The following is a 25,063-nucleotide window of genomic DNA, read 5'->3' on the forward strand; positions in this document are numbered from 1 at the left end:
CCAGGCTCCTCTGTCCATGGGGATTCTCCAGGCAAGAATACTGGAGTGCGTTGCCATTTCCTTCTCCTGGGATCTTCCCAACCCAGGGATTGAACCTAGGTCTCCCACACTGCAGGTAGATTCTTTACCATCTGAACTGCAGAGAAGCCCCTGATGTACAGGGAATCCAAATACAGTAGATTCCAGAGAGTAAAATGAGGTCATCCTGCATCAAGGAGACAATAGTAGAAGTCTGGGACTTGAAAAATAAAGAAGTAAATTCACAAGAAGAATGAAGAGAGCAACACATATTTGCTGGGATAAACAAACAATGGGACACAGGAGAATTTTAACAGACTTTTCTAGGTTCCTTCCTGTCTACCACACCTAGTTCACATTATACTACAGATCAGCAGTCCCCAAACTTTTTGGCACCAGGGACCGATTTTGTGCAAGACAACTTTTCCTCGGACTGGGAAAGGGTGGGGTGGTTTTGGGATGATTTAAGCGTGTTATATTTATTGTGCACTTTAATGCTGCTGCTGACTTGAAAGGAGGTACTGGTTCTTAGCTTGGAGGCTGGGGACGCCTGCTATATAGATAACTCTGGTGACAGTTCTTTTTTCTGAAATAGGCCCTCTGTCTAAATTCTTTTAGGCAGGTAAGTGAGAGTTGAAAAGAAAAACTTCCTGAGCCTTGCGTCTCTTCCTCATGTCAAGAGACACATTTTAGGTTGGTCAGTTCTTCTTCCTTACCGATCTCTCCCACACAAGGCCTTCTGCTCCTTTCTCTGAATCCTCCAACCATGACTCCTGGCATCACCCTGGAATATTGCTCCTACAAAGCCTGGAAATTGGGTCTCTCAGAGCTCAACTTGGAAGTAAAAGTATAGAGTTTAGATGTATGTGTCCATTCATTAACTATGCTAATTGACAAATATTTTTTTTTTGACAAATATTTTATATATATTGTTACCACACTTCAAAGACTGCTTAAAGGAGAATATATTGATTTTCTGTTGCTACTATAACAAAGTACCATAAATTTGGTGGTTTATACATATTTATGTATTTTCTTACAGTTCTGAAGCCAAAAGCCAGTCTTTTTCACTGGGCTAAAGTCATGGTGTCAGCAAGGCTGGTTTCTTCCAGAAGCTGCCCACCTTCCTTGGCTGTGGCTACATCACATGGTCCCCGCTGCTGGTACCACAGGGCCTGCTTCTCTTTGACCTTCTTGCTGCCTCCTTCTAAGGCCCCTTGTGATTACATGTAGGGTCCACGTGGATAATCCAGGCTGATCTCCCCGTCTTAAGATCCTAATCACATGTGTAGATCTCTTTTGCCGCATAAGGTAATATTCACAGGCTCTGGGGCTTAGGAGGTGAATATTTTCAGGGGAAGAGAGGATTCTTTAACACAGGGAGCCATATTCTTTGTTCTTGAATTGGAAGCAGTTGACACACAGCTGTTGTTGGCTGGGGACTTGGGAATTTAGGGAGGAGGGCTAGGACAAGTAACCCTCACTAGTCCTCAGTCTCTGAAAAACGAGATAACCTGGGGTGTTTGTTGGGAAGAAGGCAAGACATCTTTTCTCTCTCTGCCATAATAAATGTCATCCAAGTTGAATTAACATTGTATTGTTTCTTTGGGCAGCGAACTGAATGTAAAAAGAAGTTATATTAATCCAACAAGTCAAAGGGAAGTGTCTATTTTAAGGCCCAACCTTCATAAGATAAAATGTTCAGTTAGCTAGAGTGAAGAGGATAAATCAGATTTCATGTCTTCAACATTAGCAGTAAGTTTTTGCTGTTTAGAGTTTGAAAAGTTCCTGAGTCTTTATTCTAAATTCCAATCTTTGGTTTTAACTGTGTCATTCAACTGCATGGAAACCCAAAATAATGTTAGCAGAAAAGCATGAGAACAAAGAAGGCTGATTTTTTCACAGGCAGTGCGCCCAGATGAAGATTTCCCTCAAGTCAGATTCTTTCAACAACTTAGGTGTAGGAGGAGTCCTCTCTCATTGGAGAAAATCAAAGTGGGTCTTCCCATATTCTGGTTATTTTGTCAGTTGATTCAACCTGACCATCTAATAACATAAGGATTAAACACTGAAGTGTATATTTAACATGAGCAGTCTTTTAAAAGTTAAAACTTATGTTTTAAAGTTAAATGAAAAATAAACTCAAATAGAAAAGTCTAAAAAAACCCTTGAAGTCTAATAATTTTTCTTAATCACAAAATACATATGTATTGGTGACTTTAAGTTTCCTCTTTCACTGTTTTGTTTTTTTAATATATCTAAAGTTTCATGATTAAAAATAGCCTAACACAGAAGTCAGCAAACTTCTTTGGTAAAAGGTGAGACATTTGAGGCTTTGTGGGTCCTGTCTCTGTTACAACTACCCAGTTCCGCCTTGTATTGCAAAAGTAGTCAGATGATATATAAATGAACTAAGATGACTTTATGTAAATAAAACTTTTATGGATCCCAAAATTTTATTTTTACAGAATTTTCAGGTATCACAAAATATTATTTTTTGAATTTCCTCCCAATCATGCATGTAAAACTGTAAAAAAAAAAAAAAAAAAAATCATTCTTAGCTCACAGGCCATACAAAAACAGGTTACAACCTAAAACTATAAAAGTGAAGAAAACTGAAGAAAAGCATGACTTTGGACTGGCAGTGATTTCTTAGATATCACATTAAAAGCACAGGTAATAAAAGTAAGAATAGACAAATGGGACTTTTGTGCATCAAGGTCATGGTTAATAAAGTGAAAAGAACCTATGGAATAGAAGAAAATATTTGCAAATCATATTTCTGATAAGCGGTTAATATCCAGAATATATAAAGAATTCTACAACTCAACAACAACAAAAATCACTCAATTTAAAAATGGGCAAAGGAGTTCAACAGAAATTTCTCCAAAGATGGTATATATTAACAAACGGCCAACAAGTATGCAAAAAGATGTTCAATATCTCTAATCATCAGAGAAATGCAGATCAAAATCACAACAAAATATCACTTCATACCCATTAGGATGGCTACTATCAATAAAACAAATGACAAGTGTTGATGAGGATATGGAGATATTGAAACACTTGTGCACTATTGGTGGAACTGTAAAATGATGTAGCCACTATGGAAACTTTAAAATTAATAAACCTCAATTAAATAGAGTTGGGAGACCAGAGGGGAAGCTGTCACACCGTGGGATGATAGCAGAGTCCAATGGAAAGGAAACAGACTCTTCTCTCCTGGCAAGGATTCAGCCAGTGGAAAGTCATGAACTGTTTGTTTCCTGAGCCCTCCCAACTCCCTTTCCTCCTCCATGAAAGCATGCTCCTTCCATTCCTCTCTGGGGACTTGCATATGGCTCACCATGGTTGCAGACCTTGGATTGCAGTTCTCTGCTGACCCAAAATAAACCCACCTTTTCTGGAGAAATATCTGACAGTCTTATCTGTGGGAGCAGCCCAAATGTCCATTGACAGATGAATGGATAAATTAAGTATGGCAAATACATACAGTGGAATACTATTCAGCCTTAAAAAGGAAGAAAATGTCACATGCTATAACATGGATGAACCTTGAGAAAATCACACTAAGAGAAGTAAGGCATGGGACTTCCCTGACGGTCCAGTGTCCAGACTTAGCCTTCCAGTGCAGGGGTTGGGGATCCCCAAAACATAAAACAAGTAATATTGTAACAAATTCAATAAAGACCTAAAAAAAAAAAGAAGGCAGTCATAAAGAGACAAATATTGGATAATTCCATTTGTATATGTGCTGCTGAAGGGAGCCCGGATGATTCCATTTGGATGAAGTTTTTGAATAGTCAGATCCACCTAAACAGAAAATAGAATGGTGGTTACCAAGGCCTGGGAGTTGGGGGAAAAGAGAGTATTGTTTAATGAGTATAGAATTTTAGATTTGCACAATGAAATCGTCCCAGAGATCTGTTTGCCATCATTGTAAACATACTTAACGCTACTGAACTGTACCTTTAAAAATTTCCACCTTAACCATTTCAGTTATGTGTTTTTTACCCCAATACAAGAAATGAAAAAGTATTACTATAATGTAAAATTTGAGGATTTTATATTTTGAGAACTAGTTTGAATCAGAACCAAAACAAACTAGGGGGCAGATTAGACCTTGTCCTCAGGTCAACTTTGGTTGATCATTGGCTTAATGTAATCCACCTTACCCTGGAATCAGCATGCAGTCTTCACATATTTAATCCACCCCCCACAATCTTTTTTATTAGAGTCATTGAATGTTACAACTGTAAGTGGCCATAGAGACTTGGTCATTTTGGAGGGTAGGAGTGGGGGCCTGGTGATGTGAGATGGGTATTTTCCAAGGTCAAAGAGGTAGTTAATGGTAGATTTAGATGTTAGCTGCCTCATTGATTTACAAGTTAGCTGCCTCATTGCTATTTGGAGTTATCTATATAGATTCTTAATGTTCATGCAGACAATTTTTGATTTAACTGGAGGTGAATGCAGTAGTTAATTCCACAGGTGCTTCTGTAAGTACACATTGAATTAAACTCCCCTAAATGGCAGCCCACTCCAGTGTTCTTGCCTGGAGAATCCCAGGGACGGGGGAGCCTGGTGGGCTGCTGTCTATGGGGTCGCACAGAGTCAGACACGACTGAAGCGACTTAGCAGCAGCAGCAGTAAGTAGTCACGTGGTGCTCTAGTCCTCTGTGCCTTTAGGCTTGGAGTTGGGAGAAGAAAGGACAATACTGATTGCAGAATTCACTTTACAGATGAGCTATTGTGCTAAAATTGGTTTATATGTGGTTTTACAAGAAGTTATTTAAGTAGAGCTTAAGATTTTGTGAAGTACTTAAAATAAGTTCATTTAATACTAGTCTCCAGAAATGTTACCTTGGCCACCTAACCACTTAAGGGAGCTGTGTAAATTTGCTCCTCTTCTTTACAGCATTAACATTTAAAAAATAAGTAATGTTTTAAAAAAATTCAACCGTAAATTTTAAAGATCTTATAGGCTTTATTCAATGATTCATGAATTTGGCAGCATCCCATCTCACAGATAGAAAGCAGCTCCAAGGCACTGTACAAAATTAAAGAACTTTACAGGCAGAAGAAGTTGGGACCTGGAAGTCATACTAGCAGAAAGTGAATTGGTTGTGACAAGGTCACTTTCCTTTAAGGGATGATGTGGGTCTGGGTGTGTCGTGTCATGAGATAGATATATCAGGCTGATTATCTCACGAGTGCTGACCAGGTGATTCCTTGATTGACTGGTTTAAGATTCCAATTCCGGGAGAGGCTGACATTATAAGTCTCCGTTTGGTGATGTGGAGTTGAGCATTTAGTGACTCCATTTTAGGCCTCTTGTCTTGTTTTTAACAGTGACAACTTAAAAGACAAACCATTATATGCCAAATGCCCAACTTTCTAGGGGTCACCAAAGAGTGAAGGACATATAAAACCCAATTCAGCAGGTCAGGATCTAAAATTAAACCATGAGTGAAATGCAAGAGGCACAGCGTTCATTCTGCTCTGTACTGTGAAGCAGGACAAGCAAGGTTTTGCCTGGAATGATAAAAATTGGTATGCTAAACAGCTTTTCATTGTCAAAAAAAATTAAGCTTTAGAAGTTTTAGTGGAAGCACACTGACTGAAACTGCCCACCCTGGCTAGGCACCATAGTAACCATTTGCAGGAGTTGTTTTACAACAGGAGGTCCTGGTAAGGAACACGGAACTAATAAGCCACCGCCAACCAGAAGGGTTCGGGAGAGGTTAAAAGGAGACAGCACATGCCTGACCACCTCCCAGAATCCTTCTGTCTGGCATCCATGTTGGCTGAACAAGGTGCGCACCACCAGGAAGGATTCTGAGTCAGAATGATTGGCTAAAGACAACCCGGAAACTAATCCCATCACCATAAAACCGGAGAGCAGAGCAGTTCTCTGGGTTCCCTTACCCTGTTGCTCTCTGCCCCGGGGCCTTCTTCCAATAAAGCCTCTTGCTTTGTCAGCACATGTCTCCTCGGACAATTCTTTTCCGAGTGTTAAACAAGAGCCCGCTCTTGGGGCCCTGTGGGCCGGGCGGGGGCAGGGGGGGGTGGTGGTGGTGGTTTCTACAACAGAAGTAGAGTAGAAATGACAACACAATCCATAAAGTTTATGTGATATTCCAGAGTTTAGAAAGCATAAACATTAATGCAGTGCATGAGCCTAGGCAATATCTTAGTTTGGGGGGGGCGGGGAGGCTTAAAAGACCTTCTTGGGACAATCACATAACTTGAAAATGGACTGGATGTTAAATACTATCAGGGAATTGTTGTCTTAGATGTGGTATTGGTATTGTGATTCTGAGGTGAATGTTCTTATTTTTTTAGAAGACACAGGCTGAAGTATTTAGGGGTGATTGATTTTGATACCTGCAATTTATTCAGACGTATAACAAAAAGGCATCTCTATTTTCTGTATATTTGAAAATCATCATAAAAAATTGGAGTGAAAGGAACACAGGGCATTTTTCAAAAGTTCCTTAGTTAAGGGCACTATGAAGACCTCCCGAGCTATCAGTAGCTTCAATTTAGAGTTTGCTTTTGTAGCGCTGTTTCTTTTCCCTGCTGCAGCGAGGAGCACTCTGTGACCCAGTAAGAAGCAGCTCTTAATCACTCTTAAGTCAATAAGATTCAGCTGCAAGCTCCCCGAGGGAGTAAAAGTCCACACCTGCTATAATCTGCTTTACATTCCTACGCTATTACCCTTGGCACGTTCACCTTCAAATTGCAAAGTAATTTGTTTTGCATTCTCCCGCAGTTGTATCTGCATTCGGAGGCCCAGGCAGAAGGCATTTCTTTCTGGCCCGTGAACACCCAACCATTCATTGTTGAATTCTATTTGCATCTGTCTATACCTTAAAACACTTTAAAAAAACAATGAATTGCATCCTGCAATTCAAAAATGAAAACCTGGGGAAAAGCTAAGAATCATAATCTGGTGGTATTTGGTCATCACCGTAAGTATCTTGCTACCAGGTACTGGCCTACTAAGACAGAGCAGGCTAAGAGCCGCCACCGCGATTCCATTTAATTTTAGCAATCAGGGCGGCTGATCCGGGAGCTGGTCAAGCTATCTGCAAGTTAGCGTCTGGTCTAGGACAGGATAGCCAGCATGGTGTCAGAAGGACTTGTGCGGAGGGCGAGTGGGGCAAGGACAGGGGCCGGGCCGGGAGGGGCTCCGCGCGCCTCGCCGCCGGGGTCCGGCCATCTTGGTAAAGGCCAGAGCGGCGGCCAGCCCGGGGCTGCCAGATTCGCTGGCGGGGCTGCCAGGTTCGAAGGTCACGATGAGTGAGTGATCGGGCGACGTGGAGCGGAACCTAGCTCGGCCAGGGCCCGGCGCGGCCTCGGGCCGCCGGGTGGGCTGCGGCGCCTGCGCGGCCCCGGGATGGTGCGGCGGCGAGCGCTGAGGCGCTGCCTGCAGCTGCTGGCGCCCTTGGCGGAGCCGGCGCGGCGGGGCCCGGGGCGGAGGAACTCGGGCGCCGGCCGCCGGGGCCCCTCCCGCTGCGCGGGGGCGCTGTGTCCGGGGGCGCTGTGGCCAGTCGCCGAGGAGCCGCAGCTGCAGTGGCGGCGGCGCGCGCGCCGGACCGCCCCCCGCGCCAGGTGAGCCCACGCCCCGCGCCCGCCTCCCTCCCCGCGCTCCGCTCCGTTCCACCGCGCGGTTCGGCTCGCTTCCTCTCGGGCTCCGGGAGGAGTCGTCCTCACGCCCCGGCCTGGGGCTGCTTGGCCTCTTCGGCGGAGTAGAGCGGGCTGTGGGTGGATTCCTGCTCCCGAGCCCTGCCTCATCTCGGAGATGCTGCACTTGTGAATGGTAGGACTTCGTTTGAATTTGTGCAGAGCCCGCATCTCTGAAGCTGCGTGTTTGAAAAGCCACATAGTTTTTTTTTTTTTCCCCCTCCCCCCGATTGGGAGAGTAGCCGTCTCTGGGGTTTGTTATATACAGGTCCAGCTTCTCTGCAGTTCACGAGGTAGCATCTTCACCGACTGGAATAATGTGGGTGTCTTTTGGTGTATGTAAATGAATGGTTAGGCAACTTCCTTGTAACAGTTTATTTCTGCTTCACCTGTAGTACTTATTTCTAAAAATTCGTTTCGACAGGTTTCTCCCCATTTATTTTGAAAGTTAACCACGGAGAGGAAATGAGCTCAAGTTTGGAGCAAGGTGCGGCGAAGTGGTAGAAGACGGAGCTTGCTTTTTTTTGTTTTTTTTTTTTTTGACCGTGCTTTCTTGTTTTCTGTTCGGTGTGTTTGTTTCTCAAGTTGAGTGTTACTGCAGGCTTTTCAAAACAGGTGTTCAGATAGTTTTACCCCCCTCCTTTTTTAGAACTCTATAATCTTGGTAGTTGAGATCAATACGTTTCTACAGGCTTCTGAGTCTAATGAACCATATCTCTGTTATACCTGGAAAATAGTAGTATGAGAAAAGTTAACCTTTAAAAAGTCACTTGATTTTTGGTTTTTCCTTTACTGCAGTTCTGTATATGTTATAATATGACTCACCTGATTTACTTTGGCTAATTAACATCAAGTGTTTGCTAGTTGATAATTCTGGTTAATGTATTGAGAAAGTGATTCCTGAAATACAGCTCTCTGAAAATTAAGAAATAATTTCCATCTTTGTTAAGAATGAATATCTAGCAGTTCCACTTCTGTTTTCGGTTTCATTGGTTTTGATTTAGCCTCAGGCATAGGGAGAAGTTATGTAATATTTAAAAAAAAAAGATTACCAGTTTCCCACAGTAGTCTGATTTTGTTGGAAGAAAATTTCAGTCTCTTAGAGAAGAAATTTAGGTCTTCTTTAAAATTTAAGAGCGATGCTGACTTCAAAATATTTTAAGTTAAGTGAAAATATAGTCATAATTTTCAGATTTTATTTAATTACATTCTGCAGGTCTTCCTGCTGCAAGAATTTTGTGGTCTCCAAGAGACAGTAATACTTAGTGTATTTCTCATACTCTTATTTTCATTCAGCGTCTCACATTATAGTGTGCTGGATTCACATTGCAAAATTTGGTTATGAAATTAATTCAGTTATAACTATATGAAGGACATTTTAATATAAGCATTCCTTTGTAGGGTTTGGGTTTTAGTTATGCTTTCTATGATAGTCATCCTGTATGAAAAGGGTGTTAAGTTAATTTTGAGTATTAGTGAGCTTGGGAAATTGGGGTGATTTTTAAGAACATTTTTGTCTGTGTTTGAAAAAGTACTGCTTGCCTTTTATTTGTTGTTTCATTCTGCTTTTTCTTTGTAGTGTAGACAGCTGTAATTATAGTGAGTTTTTCCATTCCATTCTTTTTTTCTTTGTAAATTAGAATATACCTGTAGGTGGTTTGTGTTGATCTGGGCATTTTAGATTGAAATGCATACAGGTAAGAAATGTTTTCATTGAAGTATTACTGGGGAAATGAACTGTGCACATAATTAATGCCCACACAATTTATCCTGAAGGCCTGAGGGCATGCGTAAAACTGGTATTTAAAGAATCACCCATGTGATTTCCAGTCTAAGTCAAGTAGTGTATTATTCTAGATGCTAGAATACTGAAGACTTCTACCTTTCTATATTTATAGTGCTTTCATTGACTTGTCTTTTGAATTTAAAAACCATTAAATTGTATATTTAAATATTTTAATTAACAGACTTTGTGACAGATTATGCATGAACTCATAAATCTCAGGGGCAGTATTCTTACATCAGAGATACAGTCTTTGCCAACTCAGTTGTTTAAAATAATGTATTGTTGCAGAAACCAGAAATCAACCAAGCACCACACTTAGAGAGTTGGAGAACTCAGGTTTATTACGCTGGCGGGCCTCGAGGAGTTAACACTCCAAGCTCTGAGTCCTGAACAAAGGGGTTACAGAGTTTTTATAGACTGACTATAGTGGGCAACACTAGCTGCTGACAGGCTGGTTTAAACTAAGGGGTTTCGTGCACGGGATCAGCAGTGAAGATGGGGAGGGGGATGCCTGACCTTCACACGGACAGGCATGATTAAGCAGGTTTCCAGGGGCTGTGCAGTTGCAAAGAGCAGGACAAGGGTGAGTAAGATAAGCTCCAGTTCCTAGTATCTTTCCCCACTTTCTGAGACTGTGTGACCTACATGATCCAGACATTGCAAGGAGCAAGCTTGAGTTACAGAGGCAGAAGGAGCAGGAGGTGATGTAAAATTTTAACGTTTCCTCTTCATTCTCCCCTCATGCTTCTCTCATTCACTGTAGAAAGCATCATCTCATGTTTTGGTAGGACTTTCTGAGCTCTCCATTGTTTAGGGGGCTGTATTGAGCTATTACCATATGTAAATTTATGGATTCAATCCAAGATGTTATGATCCTAGTAATTGTATTGAGGATACAAGGGCCAAACAAGAGCATTGCAAAGAGCGTGAAGAGAGGACCTGTTAAAGGGAGAAGCCATGATGCCCAGCTCCCATATTGTTTCAGTTATCCCAGGAATTAGCTCATTTCTCTCTCCTTTTATGATTCATTCCCTTAGCTCTTGGGCCATGTCCCTGACTATTTCTGATTGGTTACATAAAAGCAGCATTTTTCATTCGAGAAGAGGCAGGCTCCTCCCTTTTTGGCTGTCAGTAGGCCTAGCCCTCCCTACTTTGTAAAACCCCCTCAGCCAGGAAGTCTAGCTGGTCCTGTAATGAAGAGAACAGCAATAATACCGATTAGGGATTGAGGCCAGGGTTGACAATGAAAATCCATCGATATTTTGATGGCTGGATCCTCCAGCTTCGGCTGTGTGTTGACCAGCCAGCCGCTGAAGTGTGGTTGGAGCCAGGCTGAAGAATCCTCAAGCTTCTGCCGCGCGTGGACTGGTCAGCTCTGGAGTGACCAGACAGAGCAGGGCTCAGCGTCCTTCACGGGTGAGGGCTGTTGTCTTTGGAACCGGACCTTGAGGAGATTTTGGGGGATCCTAAACTGCTTTCCAGGTGTCCTCATCACAGGAAATTGCTGCTTTCTTGACTGGTGTGGTGGATCCGAGGAGTGACACCTATGCTATGAACGCAGCAGGGGTTGCCAGGACGACTGTGTGAGGGCCTGTCCAAACTGGCTGAAGTGGTTCCTTTTTCCAGTCTTTAACCATGCCTCATCTCCTGCTGATAGGGATGAACCCAACTGCCCAAAGGAATGGGTGTCCTTTCTAAGGTTTCTCGGGCAGTTTGGTGGAAGACTTTTCCCAGGGCCTGGAGGTGTCAGGACAGCTCCAGGTCAGCTAGTTGTTGGTGGTCTCCCTTGAGCTTTTCTATCACTGGGGGTGGTCTCCCGTATAAGATCTCAAAGGGAGAATAGTATTTTGGGGTGCATTTACAGGGGGAGATGAGAGTCCACAGAATGATAAGGCAGCTTGTTCCAGCATTGTCTGGGTGTTGGCCGGAGGATATTCTTGTCGTACTACTACTTGGAGAAACAAACTTAACAAGAAAGTTAAAGATATATGGGCGAAAGATTCATAGAAGTAGGAAAGCTGCTGGAGGGCTAGCCAGGAGAACCAGGTCCAGACATTGGTTTGTGACATTAGTGTTTCTCTAGATATGAGAAGATGCAAGGATTTGGACTCATAAAAATCTTTACCTGAAAACATCTGATTATCTGAAAGCCTGTTTTTCTGGGACTTTCCCAGAGCACAGAGTGCCTTATTTTTTGTCTCCACCCTGAACTCTTTTCAAGGGGGTGTTGAAGGTCAGCATCTTATAGTGGTCATGATTTAACCTTTGTAGAGGCAGCTGGCAAGGGCCAACTTCCAGTCAGCAGGGCCCTTTCATAGCCACATATTTGACTGTGTTTTGGGGCATTTCATGGTCATTGTGTCCCATGGTGCTGGAAAGTCTCATTCCCAGATCTAACAAAGATTCCGTTGACAGGCCACTCAGTGTGTTGTCACTAGACCAGGCCTGGTAAGTAGCAAAAGTCTCTGGACCACACCTGTCTTACTAGCCTCTTGGTCCAGGAAAATATTTCCTCTTGTTGCTTCTTCCCATATTTAGAGTTACATTATTAACAATTATTGATCTCATATGGAACTGCATACCAGCATTTTATCACAGGCTCAGTCATACATTTGGTAACGTAAGAAATAATCTTCTGAAGCAAGCTACATAGAAAATAATATAACTAGCAGTTATTAGTAAGATTACAAGCAGGAATTTAAGTCAAGAACTTTCATTGGGTATACCCTGATATACCCCAGGTCATCTGACTCAGTTAAATGCTTATAGCCAGGTGTTATTCTCCTGGTTGTACATCATGGAGCATCTGACCTTCATCCAAAGACTGGTTACTGAGATAAGCTTTAGAAACAATCTTAGAGTGTCCTTTTTAATAACTTAATTAAATCTTTTAGCAGTATAACAAGAAACTCTCTCAGAAGTGAGTCATAGTAAGCACAGACCTTAATTAACAAAACTAGAATATTCAGTGAAACATTTTTTCTTTTTTGGAAAACTCATTGTGAGGACATTAACACTGTAGCCAGGTAAGGCTTTAACCCATCAAATTAAAATGAGGTCTGTCAGGGAGCCGGGAAAAGCCAAGTGGGTGTCTTGGATTTCCCATAGCCCTGGCTGTCTTATTTTCAGCTGTTGTTTACCCATTTTTAATTTCCTCATTTAGGAGCAGACTATTGCCATGTTTTAAGGACATTAGGATAGCAAAAATCTAACTGGGAGGGGTTATTTTTTTGTTGAAGCAGAATGAGCTTTCTCTACATGTACCATAATCTTAAATAATGTTTATTTACTTTACTAAGGTAACAAAAAGATTTTGAAAACAAATATAAATCACTTAAAGGCAAAGAAATTCATAATCTGTTATCAAAAGCTGCATTCTAAGAAAACTTTGTTCTCTAAACAGAATACCAAATTCCAGTCTGGTACCAACTTACTGTTAATAATAAAATTTGTTTATCTGCTTAATTTTAGAAAGTCTTTTCCATAAATCTTGAAGAACTAGCAGTATTTTTCTAAAGGCATGAGAGTAAAACCATAGAAGGGATGTTTAAAATCTGCTTCTATTGCAACTAACAAAGAAACCTGGTTATAACACTTTAATATGATAACTAGAATTACAATTGACCAGATTTTATTAGGGCATATCAGAGCTACATGAATTTCACATAATTTTAGGATATCTATATTAGTAACATCATTGTGTGGATCACAATAAATTGTGGAAAATTCTGAAAGAGATGGGAATACCAGACCACCTGACCTGCCTCTTGAGAAACCTGTATGCAGGTCAGCAAGCAACAGTTAGAACTGCACATGGAACAACAGACTGGTTCCAAATAGGAAAAGGAGTACGTCAAGGCTGTATATTGTCACCCTGCTTATTTAACTTATATGCAGAGTACATCATGAGAAACACTGGGCTGGAAGAAGCACAAGCTGGAATCAAGATTGCCGGGAGAAATATCAATAACCTCAGATATGCAGATGACACCACCCTTATGGCAGAAAGTGAAGAGGAACTATAAAAAGCCTCTTGATGAAAGTGAAAGAGGAGAGTGAAAAAGTTGGCTTAAAGCTAAACATTCAGAAAACTAAGATCATGGCATCTGGTCCCATCACTTCATGGGAAATAGTTGGGGAAACAGTGTCAGACTTTATTTTTTGGGGGGCTCCAAAATCACTGCAGATGGTGACTGCAGCCATGAAATTAAAAGATGCTTACTCCTTGGAAGGAAAGTTATGACCAACCTAGATAACATATTAAAAAGCAGAGATATTATTCTGTCAACAAAGGTCCATCTAGTCAAGGCTATGGTTTTTCCAGTGGTCATGTATGGATGTGAGAGTTGGACTGTGAAGAAAGCTGAACGCCGAAGAATTGATGCTTTTGAACTATGGTGTTGGAGAAGACTCTTGAGAGTCCCTTGGACTGCAAGGAGATCCAATCAGTCCATCCTAAAGGAGATCAGTCCTGGGTGTTCATTGGAAGGACTGATGCTGAAGCTGAAACTCCAATACTTTGTCCACCTGATGCGAAGACCTGACTCATTGGAAAAAACCCTGATGTGAGAAAGATTGAGGGCAGGCGGAGAAGGGAACGACGGAGGATGAGATGGCTAGATGGCATCACCGACTTGATGGACATGAGTTTGAGTAAACTCTGGGAGTTGGTGATGGACAGGGAGGCCTGGCGTGCTGCGATTCATGGGGTCACAAAGAGGCAGACACGACTGAGTGAACTGAACTGAGCATCAACCATACAGTATAACCTGAAAATATTTATCATCCCTTTAACAGTACTTCCCATGTGATTTAACATGTCCAGTGAACCAAGGTAACCTAATAGCTCTTTGGAATGTCTCAGGGGCCCTCTGAAGCATCCGAAAGTTAGCTAGAAGTCAAGTTATTTAGGAAGTTTTGTCAATAAATGTCAAAAGGATTTATAACACTCAGTCAGGTAGGATCATATAAGTTACTGTGAAATAATAGTTATTTACTTAGCCAAAGTTAACAAAAGATTTCAAAGGTAAATATAGAATGGATCAATTAAGAGGTAAACTTAAATCTATAATTAAAAGCAGTTCAACATCTGAAGAAAGTATGTCCTCTTAATAGAGAGAAAGGCCGAGTTTAAGTTTTTGCACCAGCTTACTTTAAACTCATTTGGGTCAACTTAATTAAATTTATTTTAAACTTAGTCTTACCCATGCACAAAACATTTTTTCAGGGTCCACCTTTCACATACCTTTGGTTTTTAACCACTTTCTGTAACAGCCATCTGTAAGTCAGACCTACTTTCTTTTCCCTTTATAAAATGTAATTTTAATTTTTATATCTTCTTTATTAGACACATACATCCTACTTCTTCCTTATTAGATTAGCAAACAAACATTAATACTCGATATTTAATGTTGAATATTACCCAGTTTATGTGACTCTGAAATTTATTTAGATTAATTTTTCTTATATTTAGAATTGTTTGATTCGTAAGTGCTTACTTTTCTTTAGGCCAATTAAATTAGAACTCATTTACAACTTCAACAATATTATCAGAAAAAAACCAAAAGATATACACTGAAACTTACATAAATCCAGACAGACAGACAGACAGCGATCTTATAGTTTTCTGTTTGAAATTTAAAATATCTCTTTGACCTCCTTTTTCCTTGCTTGAAGTTCTAACTTGCCTAAGGCCGAGGCCTCAGGCAAAGTTGGCTGTGTATTTCAAGGATATGGAAAGAGTTAACTTCAAACTTTTCCTTACGAAAGCCTTTTAACAAGCTAGTTGTTTTTAATTTCAAATGCAAAAAGAATTGGTTTTGCAGTTTCCAAAAGGAAAAATTTCTCTCACTCCATTCAGTCAGCAATCATGCACTCACAATCTTTCAGAGGCTATCACAATACTTCCCTTCTCCTGAGTCCTCAGGTTTCCTTAACTGTTGCTTCCTTCCTGGGAGCGCCAAGGAGGTGATCAGTCTCCTCTTCTGCCCGTTGGGGTAGGACCTGACCGGGGACTGGCTCCAGGACCTTACCTGATCCTATGGCCATTCCTGGTGAGTTGGTCCGTCCCTCCAATGAGTCCAGCTGGGGCTCAGCCATCCAGAGAGTCGGAACACCAGTCTGAAAGAAAACCGGGAATACCATCAGGTGGCGTGCCTCCTCGCTCATCTCGGGGTTCCTTCGCTCCAGCCCAGCCAAGCCACCGTCTGGTGTCTCTAGGGGTTGGCATGGTTGGAATCTTGCTGGGGCCTCCAGAAATGTTGCAGAAACCAGTAATCAAGAAACCAAGCACCACACTTAGAGAGTTGGAGAACTTAGGTTTATTACGCTGGTGGGCCCAGAGGAGCTAACATTACAAGCTCTGAGCCCTGAGCAAAGGGGCTACAGAGTTTTTATAGACTACAGTGGGCAACACCAGCTGCTGACAGGCTGGTTTAAACTAAGGGGTTTTGCGTTCGCGTGGGAACAGCAGTCAAGATGGGGAGGGGATGCCTGACCTTTACACGGATAAGCATGAGTAAGCAGGTTTGCAGGGGCTGGGCAATTGCAAAGAGCAGGACAGGGGTGAGTGAGATAAGCTCCAGCTCCTAATATTCTAAGTCCCCACTTTCTGAGACTGCGTGACCTACATGATCCAGACATTGCAAGGAGCAAGCTTGAGTTACAGAGGCAGAAGGAGCAGGAGGTGATGTAAAATTTTAACGTTTCCTCTTCAGTATTATAGCTTCATAATTTACAAAAACTCTTTCAAGTATTTTTTTAAAATATATTTGCATTTAGTTTGGTTTTAGAGACTTACTGAGAGCCCGGGAGATGTGAGTGATTTACCTGGGGATCCTTAGCCCCATAGCCCTGGCCTTCGGCTCAGTATGTGTATACACCGCTGCTGCTTGTTAGAAAGGGGTGCCATTTGAAGCCAAGGTAAGAGTGGTTTGGATCAGCAAGCTTTGGTCAGCATCACAGCCGTAAGGTGTACCCTTAAAATGGTAGTACCATTATCTACTGGGGCACAGGGCTGGCGTCTAGATGGATCAGCATAAATTCAAAAACGATTGAAAATCAACTCAGTACAAGCCTGCTACCTGGAACAATTCATCTTTCCCCTCTGAGGCAGCAGATTTTCCTATTTATCTAATTTGGGGGCCTTCCCGGATTAAGAGACAGTGACATACTGTTTGAACAGTATATGCCTGTAGAGTTCTGTGCTTGTTTGTAATCTCTCTCAGCTAGAAGAATGAAATTGTCAGAATACACACCAAGCTTTCTCATTATTCCGGCAAGCTTATAACGGACAGATGCTTGTTTTGCTTACAAAAGACCCTGATGCTGGAAATACTGGACAACAGCAGTAATTAGTTTTGAAAATTGTTTTCTGTATTTTGAAGATCCTTCAGACTACAAAGGTGTTTGTTTTCAAATTACTTTGTTCATTCTTTAGGCTTGTTCAGAGAGTTCATGAAAAGTACTGCTATGTATATTGTGCGATTGTATGGTTGAAGTAACTAATAACAAAGAGTTTCTGAGCTCAGAGTTCCATTTAAAACTTGAGGCAAGTTCATCTGTTTATGAGTCAAACTATGTGAAATGTCCCCCATGAGGTGAAATGTGTTACTTATCTGCCCATGCTGACCACAGGCTATGTTGGTTCTAAGTGTTTCTGAGCACAATTCTGATGAAAATATGGCTAATCAGCTGTCCAGCCTCTTTCACAAGCCAAACCTGGACCCTTAGAGTGCCATGTAACTCTGTGGCCTAACTTGTTTCTCCTGTAAAAGAAAGAGGTCACAAGGAATGACTTGGGTCATGGAGTGTTCAAGTTACAAAGGACCTAAGTATATGGCTGGGTTCAACCACTTTTAACCTATAGACCTGGATCCTTGGAGTGCCATGAAACTCTCTGGCCTAACTTGTTTCTTCTGTAAAAGAGGGCACAAAGGGATGACTTGGGTCATGGAGTGTTCAGGTTACAAAGGACCTGAGTATATGGCTGGGTCCAACCCCTTTTAACTTATAGATTTCCTGTTTCTACCCCAGAAAGTTTTAAGCCTCTTATGATACCATGGAACTGAAACATCAGAATTAAACTTTTCCACCATTTCACAGAGATGAGGCACAGCCCTCCCTGGCTTGTGATGGGGTTGGTGGTGGTGGTGTAGTTACTTAGTTGTGTCTGACTCTTGTGACTCCATGGACTGGAGCCCACCAGGCTCCTCTGTCCTTGATGGTGTTAAACGTTCTCATAAACGTAAGTTGAAAATATCATCATTTGAAAATCCATTTACTATGCCTGTCGAACATGATGGCTAAGCTTAGCTGTCTTTAAGCATTCTCTGAACACTTATATTGGGCTTCCCTTGTGGCTCAGATGGTAAAGAATTTGCCTGCAATGCAGGAAATGTGGGTTCGATCCCTGGGTCAGGAAAATCCCCTGGAGAAGGGAATGTCAACCCACTCCAATATCCTTGCGTGAAGAATTCCATGGACAGAGGAGCCTGATGGTCTACAGTCTATTGCGTCACAGAGTTGGACACAACTGAATGACTTTCGAGCACTTACATTAGCCCACAGTTAGACAAAGTCATCTGCCGCAAAGCTTATTCTATAATAAAGTGTTGTATATCTTATATAATTTATTGAATACTAGTGAAAGTGAAAAATAGAATGGTTTTAAGAATATGGGTCATTTACCATGGTGATTGCTAGCCAGCAACCCCAGTTATTCTTTGGGAGCTGTGGCTTTCTGCTGCCCATCAAGGCAAGAGAATCTTTTGCTCCACGTATTACTAGCCCAGGAAAAGATCAAAATTTACCGTTCGAAATAGGGTTTCTACTAAATGCATGTTGCTTCTGTGCCGCTGGTAAAGTGGATAAAACCATGAGCTGGATCACTGTGGGTTAGGCGTCCCTGATGGCTCAGTGGGTAAGAATCCACCTGTAATGCAGGAGAAAAAGGAGCTGTGGGTTTGATCTCTGGGTTGGAAAGATCCCCTCGACGAGGGCATGGCGACCCACTCCAGTATTGCCTGGGAAATCCCGTGGACAGAAGAGGCTGGTGGGCTGCAGCCCATGGGGTCGCGGGAGTTGGACATGACTGGGCACACGGGCACACACAAGTCAGGAACCATTTGTGCTTTGACTGTTTGAAATTTCTTCTTTCCTCATATAGTGTCTCAGTTTTATATATGTATATAAAATGTCTGTTGTATGTAAACCGTGTGTGCTTGTCAGAGCCCATTTTTGGACTGGGTGAATGGTAATCCTGGTGAACTTGTTGAATATCACCACAGAAGAATTTGACATACACTTGTGATGTTCTCAGCAACATTTTCTTGGTTAAGCATGATTAACCAAGCTTTATAATTTCTTTTTTTTTTTGCTTAGCTGCCCAAATATCTTACAATCATACTTGATGTGATCTAGTCACTCAGTCGTGTCTGACTCTTTGTGACCCCATAGACTGTAGCCCTCCAAGGCCCTCTGTCCATGGGATTCCCCAGGCAAGAAATACTGGAGTGGGTTGCCATTTCCTTCTCCAGGGGATCCTCCTGACAGGGATTGAGCCCACGTCTCCTGCACTGCAGGCATACTCTTACTGCTGAGCCACCAGGGAATTGCCCTTTTTAATAATGCTCATCTCCAATTTCATAGAAACTGTCCACATTCTAATACATTTTCTTGAAGTCATAACTGTGCATATATATGGTACCCTGAGGCCACAGAGTGATCAGTCTTCAGATTATCCCAGGACTGATCGAGTTCCCAGGATACAGGACTTCCAGTGCTAAAACCGGGAAAGCTCTGGGGTATTGATCCTCTTACCTGAAAGTGTCTCTTCTTGGGATTTAATTAAAAATTCTTCAAGTTGGAAGGATAAAATGCCAGGTAGTTATATACTAGATGAACTCAAAGACATATTTTCAAGGTAAGGGAAATATCTTCAAGGCCTCACATATCTTTTCCGTTTATGTGACTGAAGCATAGGTTTAATTTATTCTTTTCCATGTAACTTTAAACAAAAATAGTAGTTAAATGAAATAGTTACATCATTTTAAATCTCCATGTAAAGTTAAAAGGGCAGTTATAAGAGAATTGGTATTTATTGTCTACTGAATGCTTTTTACTTTGGGGTCTGAGAAACATTGCTGAAAGCAAGAAAGGCTAGCCTTGTTTGTGAGACCATGCTGTTGGCTGTGTGCTACTAACTTTAGAACCTAGATATCTGTTCAAGACAGTTTTTGGATTTTTCTTATGCATTCAACATGATTAGTGGAAAGAGCATGGATTATGGAGTCTTATCAACTTGGGTTAGATTTCCAGGTCCAACTGTTACCAGCTTTTTGACTTTATGCAAACTGTTAAATTCTGTGAACCTCTGGTGTGTCACCTGTGACATGAAGATGATCTCTATTTGGTGGGAATGTTATGAGGATTAAACGAGATAATGAAGGTGTATAAATTGTCTGACACGCAGTGCTCAATAAATGATATACTTACAGCAATCATCTGTCTCTGTGTACCCGTGTTTGGATTAGGAAGGCTCTGTTTTTTGGATAATTACCTTACATGTTTTTATAGCTTCCCTAAACTTCCAAGTTAAGATCGTTGTGTTAGTTCGGCTTAGTTTTGGGAGGTCCAGCGTTGCAAGGCCCAGGCTTGGTACATGGCCTCTGTCTGAAGTCCTAGCTTTCTGTGCCATTCCCAGTGAGTTGACATCATACTCATGGCTTAAGATGGCTTGAGGCAGCAGGACGCAGGGAGACTCAAGAATGCCTCCCTTTCCCTTGAGACTCCTGGAGGCCCTATGAGACTTCTGCTTCTGTCACATCCGCTAAAGTGTCGTCAGTATGGCTGGGCGGTGTGGAAAGGTGGTCATTAATCGGGGCATCAGTCAGCTCAGTTGTGTCCGACTCTTTGCGACCCCATGGGCTGCAGCACGCCAGGCCTCCCTGTCATCACTGTTGCCCTAGTGGGCCAGGAGCGAGCGAGGAGAATGAAGACAGAACACGAAATCTGGTGCAGTGGGTCAGGGCACCTGCAGTCTCTGTTGGACTGAGGTGCAGAGTCCACTCTGAGTACAACTTTTATTCCTAATTGCAGACTACAAGATTTTCTCAGATCTTATCTTTTTCAAGATACATGCTGTGTTAATCACGTACTCCTATTAGTGTCATGGACTATACTGCCATAGTCCAGATCCTTGTGTTTACACAATCATCCTTGTGTTTACCTCAGGCTCTTCCCTTCTGGGCTAGTCCAGAACAACTAGCAAGTGTGTAGGCAGCGTTCATGCCTGGCACCAACCCGATGTTCCAAGGTCCATGCTTTTATGATCCCAGTCATGCTCCCTACTGGTTCTGGCCTTGGGGTTTGTAACAAGGAGATTATTCTTAAGAAAAACATGAAAGATAATCATTAATGTAATTTCTTAACATATGCTGTTTTTCCAGGTACTATTTCTGTGGAATTTCTCAAGGCTGTGAAAGTACATTATTAGGAATTTCCACTACACATCACTAACTCCTGGAGCCTGCCAGGTACTATTTCTGTGAAATTTCTCAAGGCTGTGAAGGTACATTATTAGGAATTCCCACTACACATCACTAACTCCTGGAGCCTGCTCAAACTCATGTTCATCGACTTGGTGACGCCATCCAACCATCTCATCCTCTGTCATCTCCTTCTCCTGCCTTCAGTCTTTTCCAGCATCAGGGTCTTTTCCAATGAGTCAGTTCTTTGAGTCAGGTGGCCAAAGTATTGGAGCTTCAGCATCAGTCCTTCCAATGAATATTCAGGACTGATTTCCTTTAGGATGGAATGGTTAGATCTCCTTGCAGTCCAAGGGACTCTCAAGAGTCTTCTCCAACACCATAGTTCAAAAGCATCAATTCTTCGGTGCTCAGCTTTCTTTATAGTCCAACTCACACATCCATACATGTGACTACTGGAAAAACCATAGCTTTGACTAGATGGACCTTTGTTGGCAAAGTAATGTCTCTGCTTTTTAGTACGCTATCTAGGTTGGTCATAGCTTTTCTTCAAGGAACAAGCGTCTTTTAATTTCGTGGCTGTAGTCACCATCTGCAGTGATTTTAGAGCCCTCCCAAAAAAGTCTGTCACTGTTTCTGTTGTCTCCCCATCTATTTGCCATGAAGTGATGGGACTGGATGCCATGATCTTTGTTTTTTGAATATTGAGTTTGAAGCCAACTTTTTCACTCTCCTCTTTCACTTTCATCAGGAGGCTCTTGGGTTCTTCTCAGCTGGGGCACAGCTGCCCTAAGTATAACCGGCACTCTGTTACTGAAGAGAAAATGGGGACTAGATTTTATGGTAGGCATCTTCTGGTCTCTACCTCTTTGTCACCACTTTACCACTACAGAATGCAGCTACTTAAGTATTCCTTGACAAAGATTTTTCCATTTTTATCTCCATAATTAGTAGTCTTGATGGGAATGCCCCTGGTTGAATTTTGTCTCATTGTTCTTTGGTTACTTTTGCTTCTCCTGTGATTTGATTCCCACCAGGTTCTCTGAGAAAAAGGTTAAGTCTATCCCAGTGAAGAGTAATTAAGCTCCTGTTCATTTATTCATTCAATAAATATTTACTGAGCACTCATCATGCATAGGCTGCTGTGGGTTATTATAGACAATGTTCATTATCACTGAGTGTGTTTCCCTTTTTTTTTGGTTTGGCTTCCTGGGTTCACAGAGTTGAATTTGTGACTCAGCTGGATTGAGTACAAGTCTGTGACCTGTCAACCCTTGTCCCTAGCAGTGTAGTCTCCCCAGTCCTAGCACTGTGTGGCCTTGAGGTTCAGCCACCTTGCTAACTTGGAGTGCAAGACTTTGGAGGAAGAATAGGCTTTGTTGTTGGCAACTGCTATGCCAGCATAAATTTGAGGGTGCCAAAGTGTTTTCTTTGCGCTGGAGAACCTAAATGCCTGTGCTAGCTCCTCAACCCTGCCTACAAGGCAGAATCGCCCAGAGACATTTTGCTTCAGGAGCCTCCGGTATAGTTTACACAGCTCCACAGGTAATTCTGATGTGCAGCCAGCTGTGAGAACCACACGTTTGAGGACTTGGACCCAGCTGGCTTGGAAATCCTCTCGGGAGGAGTCCCACTTTGCTCTTTATCCGTCAGTCATACAAGCAGAGCCCTCCTTGATAACCTGTTTTGACTGCCAGAAGGGGAATGTGGGAGAGCTCAGAGATTTAGTAGCTGGATAGGACATGTGAGACAGTGAAATGCTTTAGGGGACACTTAACTAGAGCTGGCCTTGCTTGCCTGTTTTGCTTGTTCCTATTGGGAGATATTTTTCTTTGAGCTGGAGAAGCTCAGTAACTGGGGCTCAAGCTCTGGGGAGCGTGCGAGTTGTGGATGTGGCTGCTATTGTGAGTTTGCTCATTTTTGTTCTCTGGGGACAATAAGGGGAGGTGAAGCGGGTGGGGATTGTTATTTTCAGAACCAAACACTGCCAAAATTTGTGAGAGCCTCCTGGTGAATCTGGAGGAGTAGGTGGCGCCACGTGGAGCTGTGGGATTACATAAGAGTTCTGTGGAGAATCGTGGTTTCATGTTTTTTAAGAGTTGTGTGAATTCTAGGAAGACCGGGGCTTCTCTTCCTCAAATACAAGAACAAAAACAGTCCAGAGTTTATTCCTTTCAAGTTTATTCACACCACTGCCCTCAGCCCCCATCTTTTTAGTGCAGAAATGTCAAACTAGAATTCAAAGTGGAATTTTTCCCACTAACCCTTATCACTAAAGCAGTGTTTAGCATGTAGTGAAACAGTGCCTTAGTTATTGAGGGCTTACTGTGTGCCGGACACAGGGCTGAAGGCTCATGTACCTTTTGTTCAATAATCCAATGAATAGGCATCAAACAGGGAAACTCGGCTTAGAAAACATGACAAGGCTGCCAGGTTGAGAAGTATTTATTTTTAAAATGTTTTTAGTCTCCTGTGTGTCTGATAATGTGGTTTTTCCTGATAAATGATTTAATTTGTACATTATGTTCATTTTTTTTTTGGATAATGCTTGTGTAATTTACTGCATCCTAGTATTCTTAAATATTGAATTAACTCAGGGATCTCAAAATACTTTTGAGCCTCAAGGTCCTCTTAGGGGCGTCTGAAGGCCTTTACTCTGAACCTGTTACTCTGACAGGAGATCGGCTGACCAGCGTCCGACTCCAGTACTGCCCTGGGCCTTGCTTCCTTGTAGAAGCCTCCACTGTTGGTTTGGCTTTTGTCATTTACCTTTTTCTCACAAAGGATCAGCAAGAGTGACACCCAGGACAGGATGGTGTCTGCCTTTCTGCCATGTCCAGTGGGTCACGTAGCCCTTCTGGTGACCGCTCGCTTCCCGTCAGCCTCCGTCAGCGTCAGGCCCTCTAACTTGTCTGCATTCAGGAGCATGAGAGCCTTCTCAGTCTTACTGGCCCCGGGAATCAAAGGGCTTTGTCAGTGTGGACTATTAATACTTGGCGTGTGAGGAGAAGTGTTTCTCGCCATTTCGAGATGTAGGGCCCATTGTTTCGGAAGCGCCTTATTCTAAAGACGACTTTTCGTCGTGCAGAGCTGCTGCTTTCTGTAAATATGGTGTGGCTGCTTGTGGGCTCCGTTAGTTTTTCGCCCCCGAAGGGTTTTGAATGCTTGGAGGTTAGGGGCTTGCACTGCGCACTGTACCTAGAGAGTTAGAAGTTAGGTACGGTAGACAAACTGCTTGTTAAATATGACCTTAAAAATGCTTTAACTGGAGGCCCTTACAAACGATATCTCACATCTTATTTTAAGGTTGAAAGTCTTAAGGGTTGTTTGACGTATCAGATTCGTCGTGAAATGCCTTCCGACTCACTTCTGCTCCGAGTGACTCCTGGGCTGCCTAATCATCCCGTGAAACTACACCTTGTGTCTGTGGCTGACTGCTGTTCTCGGGTGAAAACTACTTGACTTGAAAGTGAAAGTGCTAGTGCTCAGTCGTGAAGGACTCTTTGCAACCCCACCAGGCCCTCTGTTCATGGAATTCCCTAGGCAAGAATACTGGAGTGGGTCACCTTTGCGTTCTCCAGGGGACCTTCCTGACGCAGGGGTCAAAGCCAGGTCTGCCACATTGCAGGGAGATTCTGTTCTGCCTGAGCCACCAGGGGAGCCCAGATCCCTTGCTAACTTGGCCTAGCGAAAGTGGCCAGATCTGAGCTGCTTGAGCTGGAAACTTCCTCGGAGGCTGGGCACTGGAGAGGGGCAGCCCAGGGCTCTGGGCCACTTTAGACGGGTCAGCTCCAGAGTGGCATAAACGGGCTGTTTGGTGCAAAGACTGTTAGAAAATGGTTGGCTTTTTGCAGGTATGGTCTAGTCCTCTCATTTTACAGATGAAGAAAGTGAGCCTTGATAGTCAGTGACTTTTTAAAGGTTGCAGATTCAGTAGGGCAAATTTGGAACCAGAACGGAAGTCAGAAGTTTTTTAAAAGAGTGCACCTTTCCCCTCCTTACCCTTCGTGTCTCTCTATCCAGGAGCTATGAACACACATTTCTCGATTCCTTTCCTTATGAGTTAGCTTTAAAAACAGGCAGC

The 25,063-nt window shown here is 42.5% G+C and overlaps 1 protein-coding gene across 8 annotated transcripts in view; it reads left to right on the plus strand.

The window, feature by feature from the left end:
- NAPEPLD (N-acyl phosphatidylethanolamine phospholipase D) overlaps positions 1–25,063 on the plus strand; it is a 94,067-nt gene that overhangs the window by 35,759 nt on the left and 33,245 nt on the right. Inside the window, exon 1 of one of the 8 annotated variants that reach the window (XM_070469670.1) lies at positions 7,293–7,635. The exons of 4 other annotated variants lie outside the window; for them this stretch is intronic. In XM_070469670.1, coding sequence (XP_070325771.1) covers positions 7,421–7,635 — 215 coding nt within the window. In that variant the 5' untranslated portion in view covers positions 7,293–7,420. Of the gene's footprint in view, positions 1–7,292; positions 7,636–7,657; positions 7,844–20,940; positions 21,028–25,063 lie in introns of those variants that run through there. 3 more of the 8 variants (XM_070469644.1, XM_070469650.1, XM_070469661.1) reach the window with 3 other exon arrangements.

This window comes from Odocoileus virginianus, chromosome 1 (genome assembly GCF_023699985.2).
Source record: "Odocoileus virginianus isolate 20LAN1187 ecotype Illinois chromosome 1, Ovbor_1.2, whole genome shotgun sequence".
Lineage (NCBI taxonomy): Eukaryota > Metazoa > Chordata > Mammalia > Artiodactyla > Cervidae > Odocoileus > Odocoileus virginianus.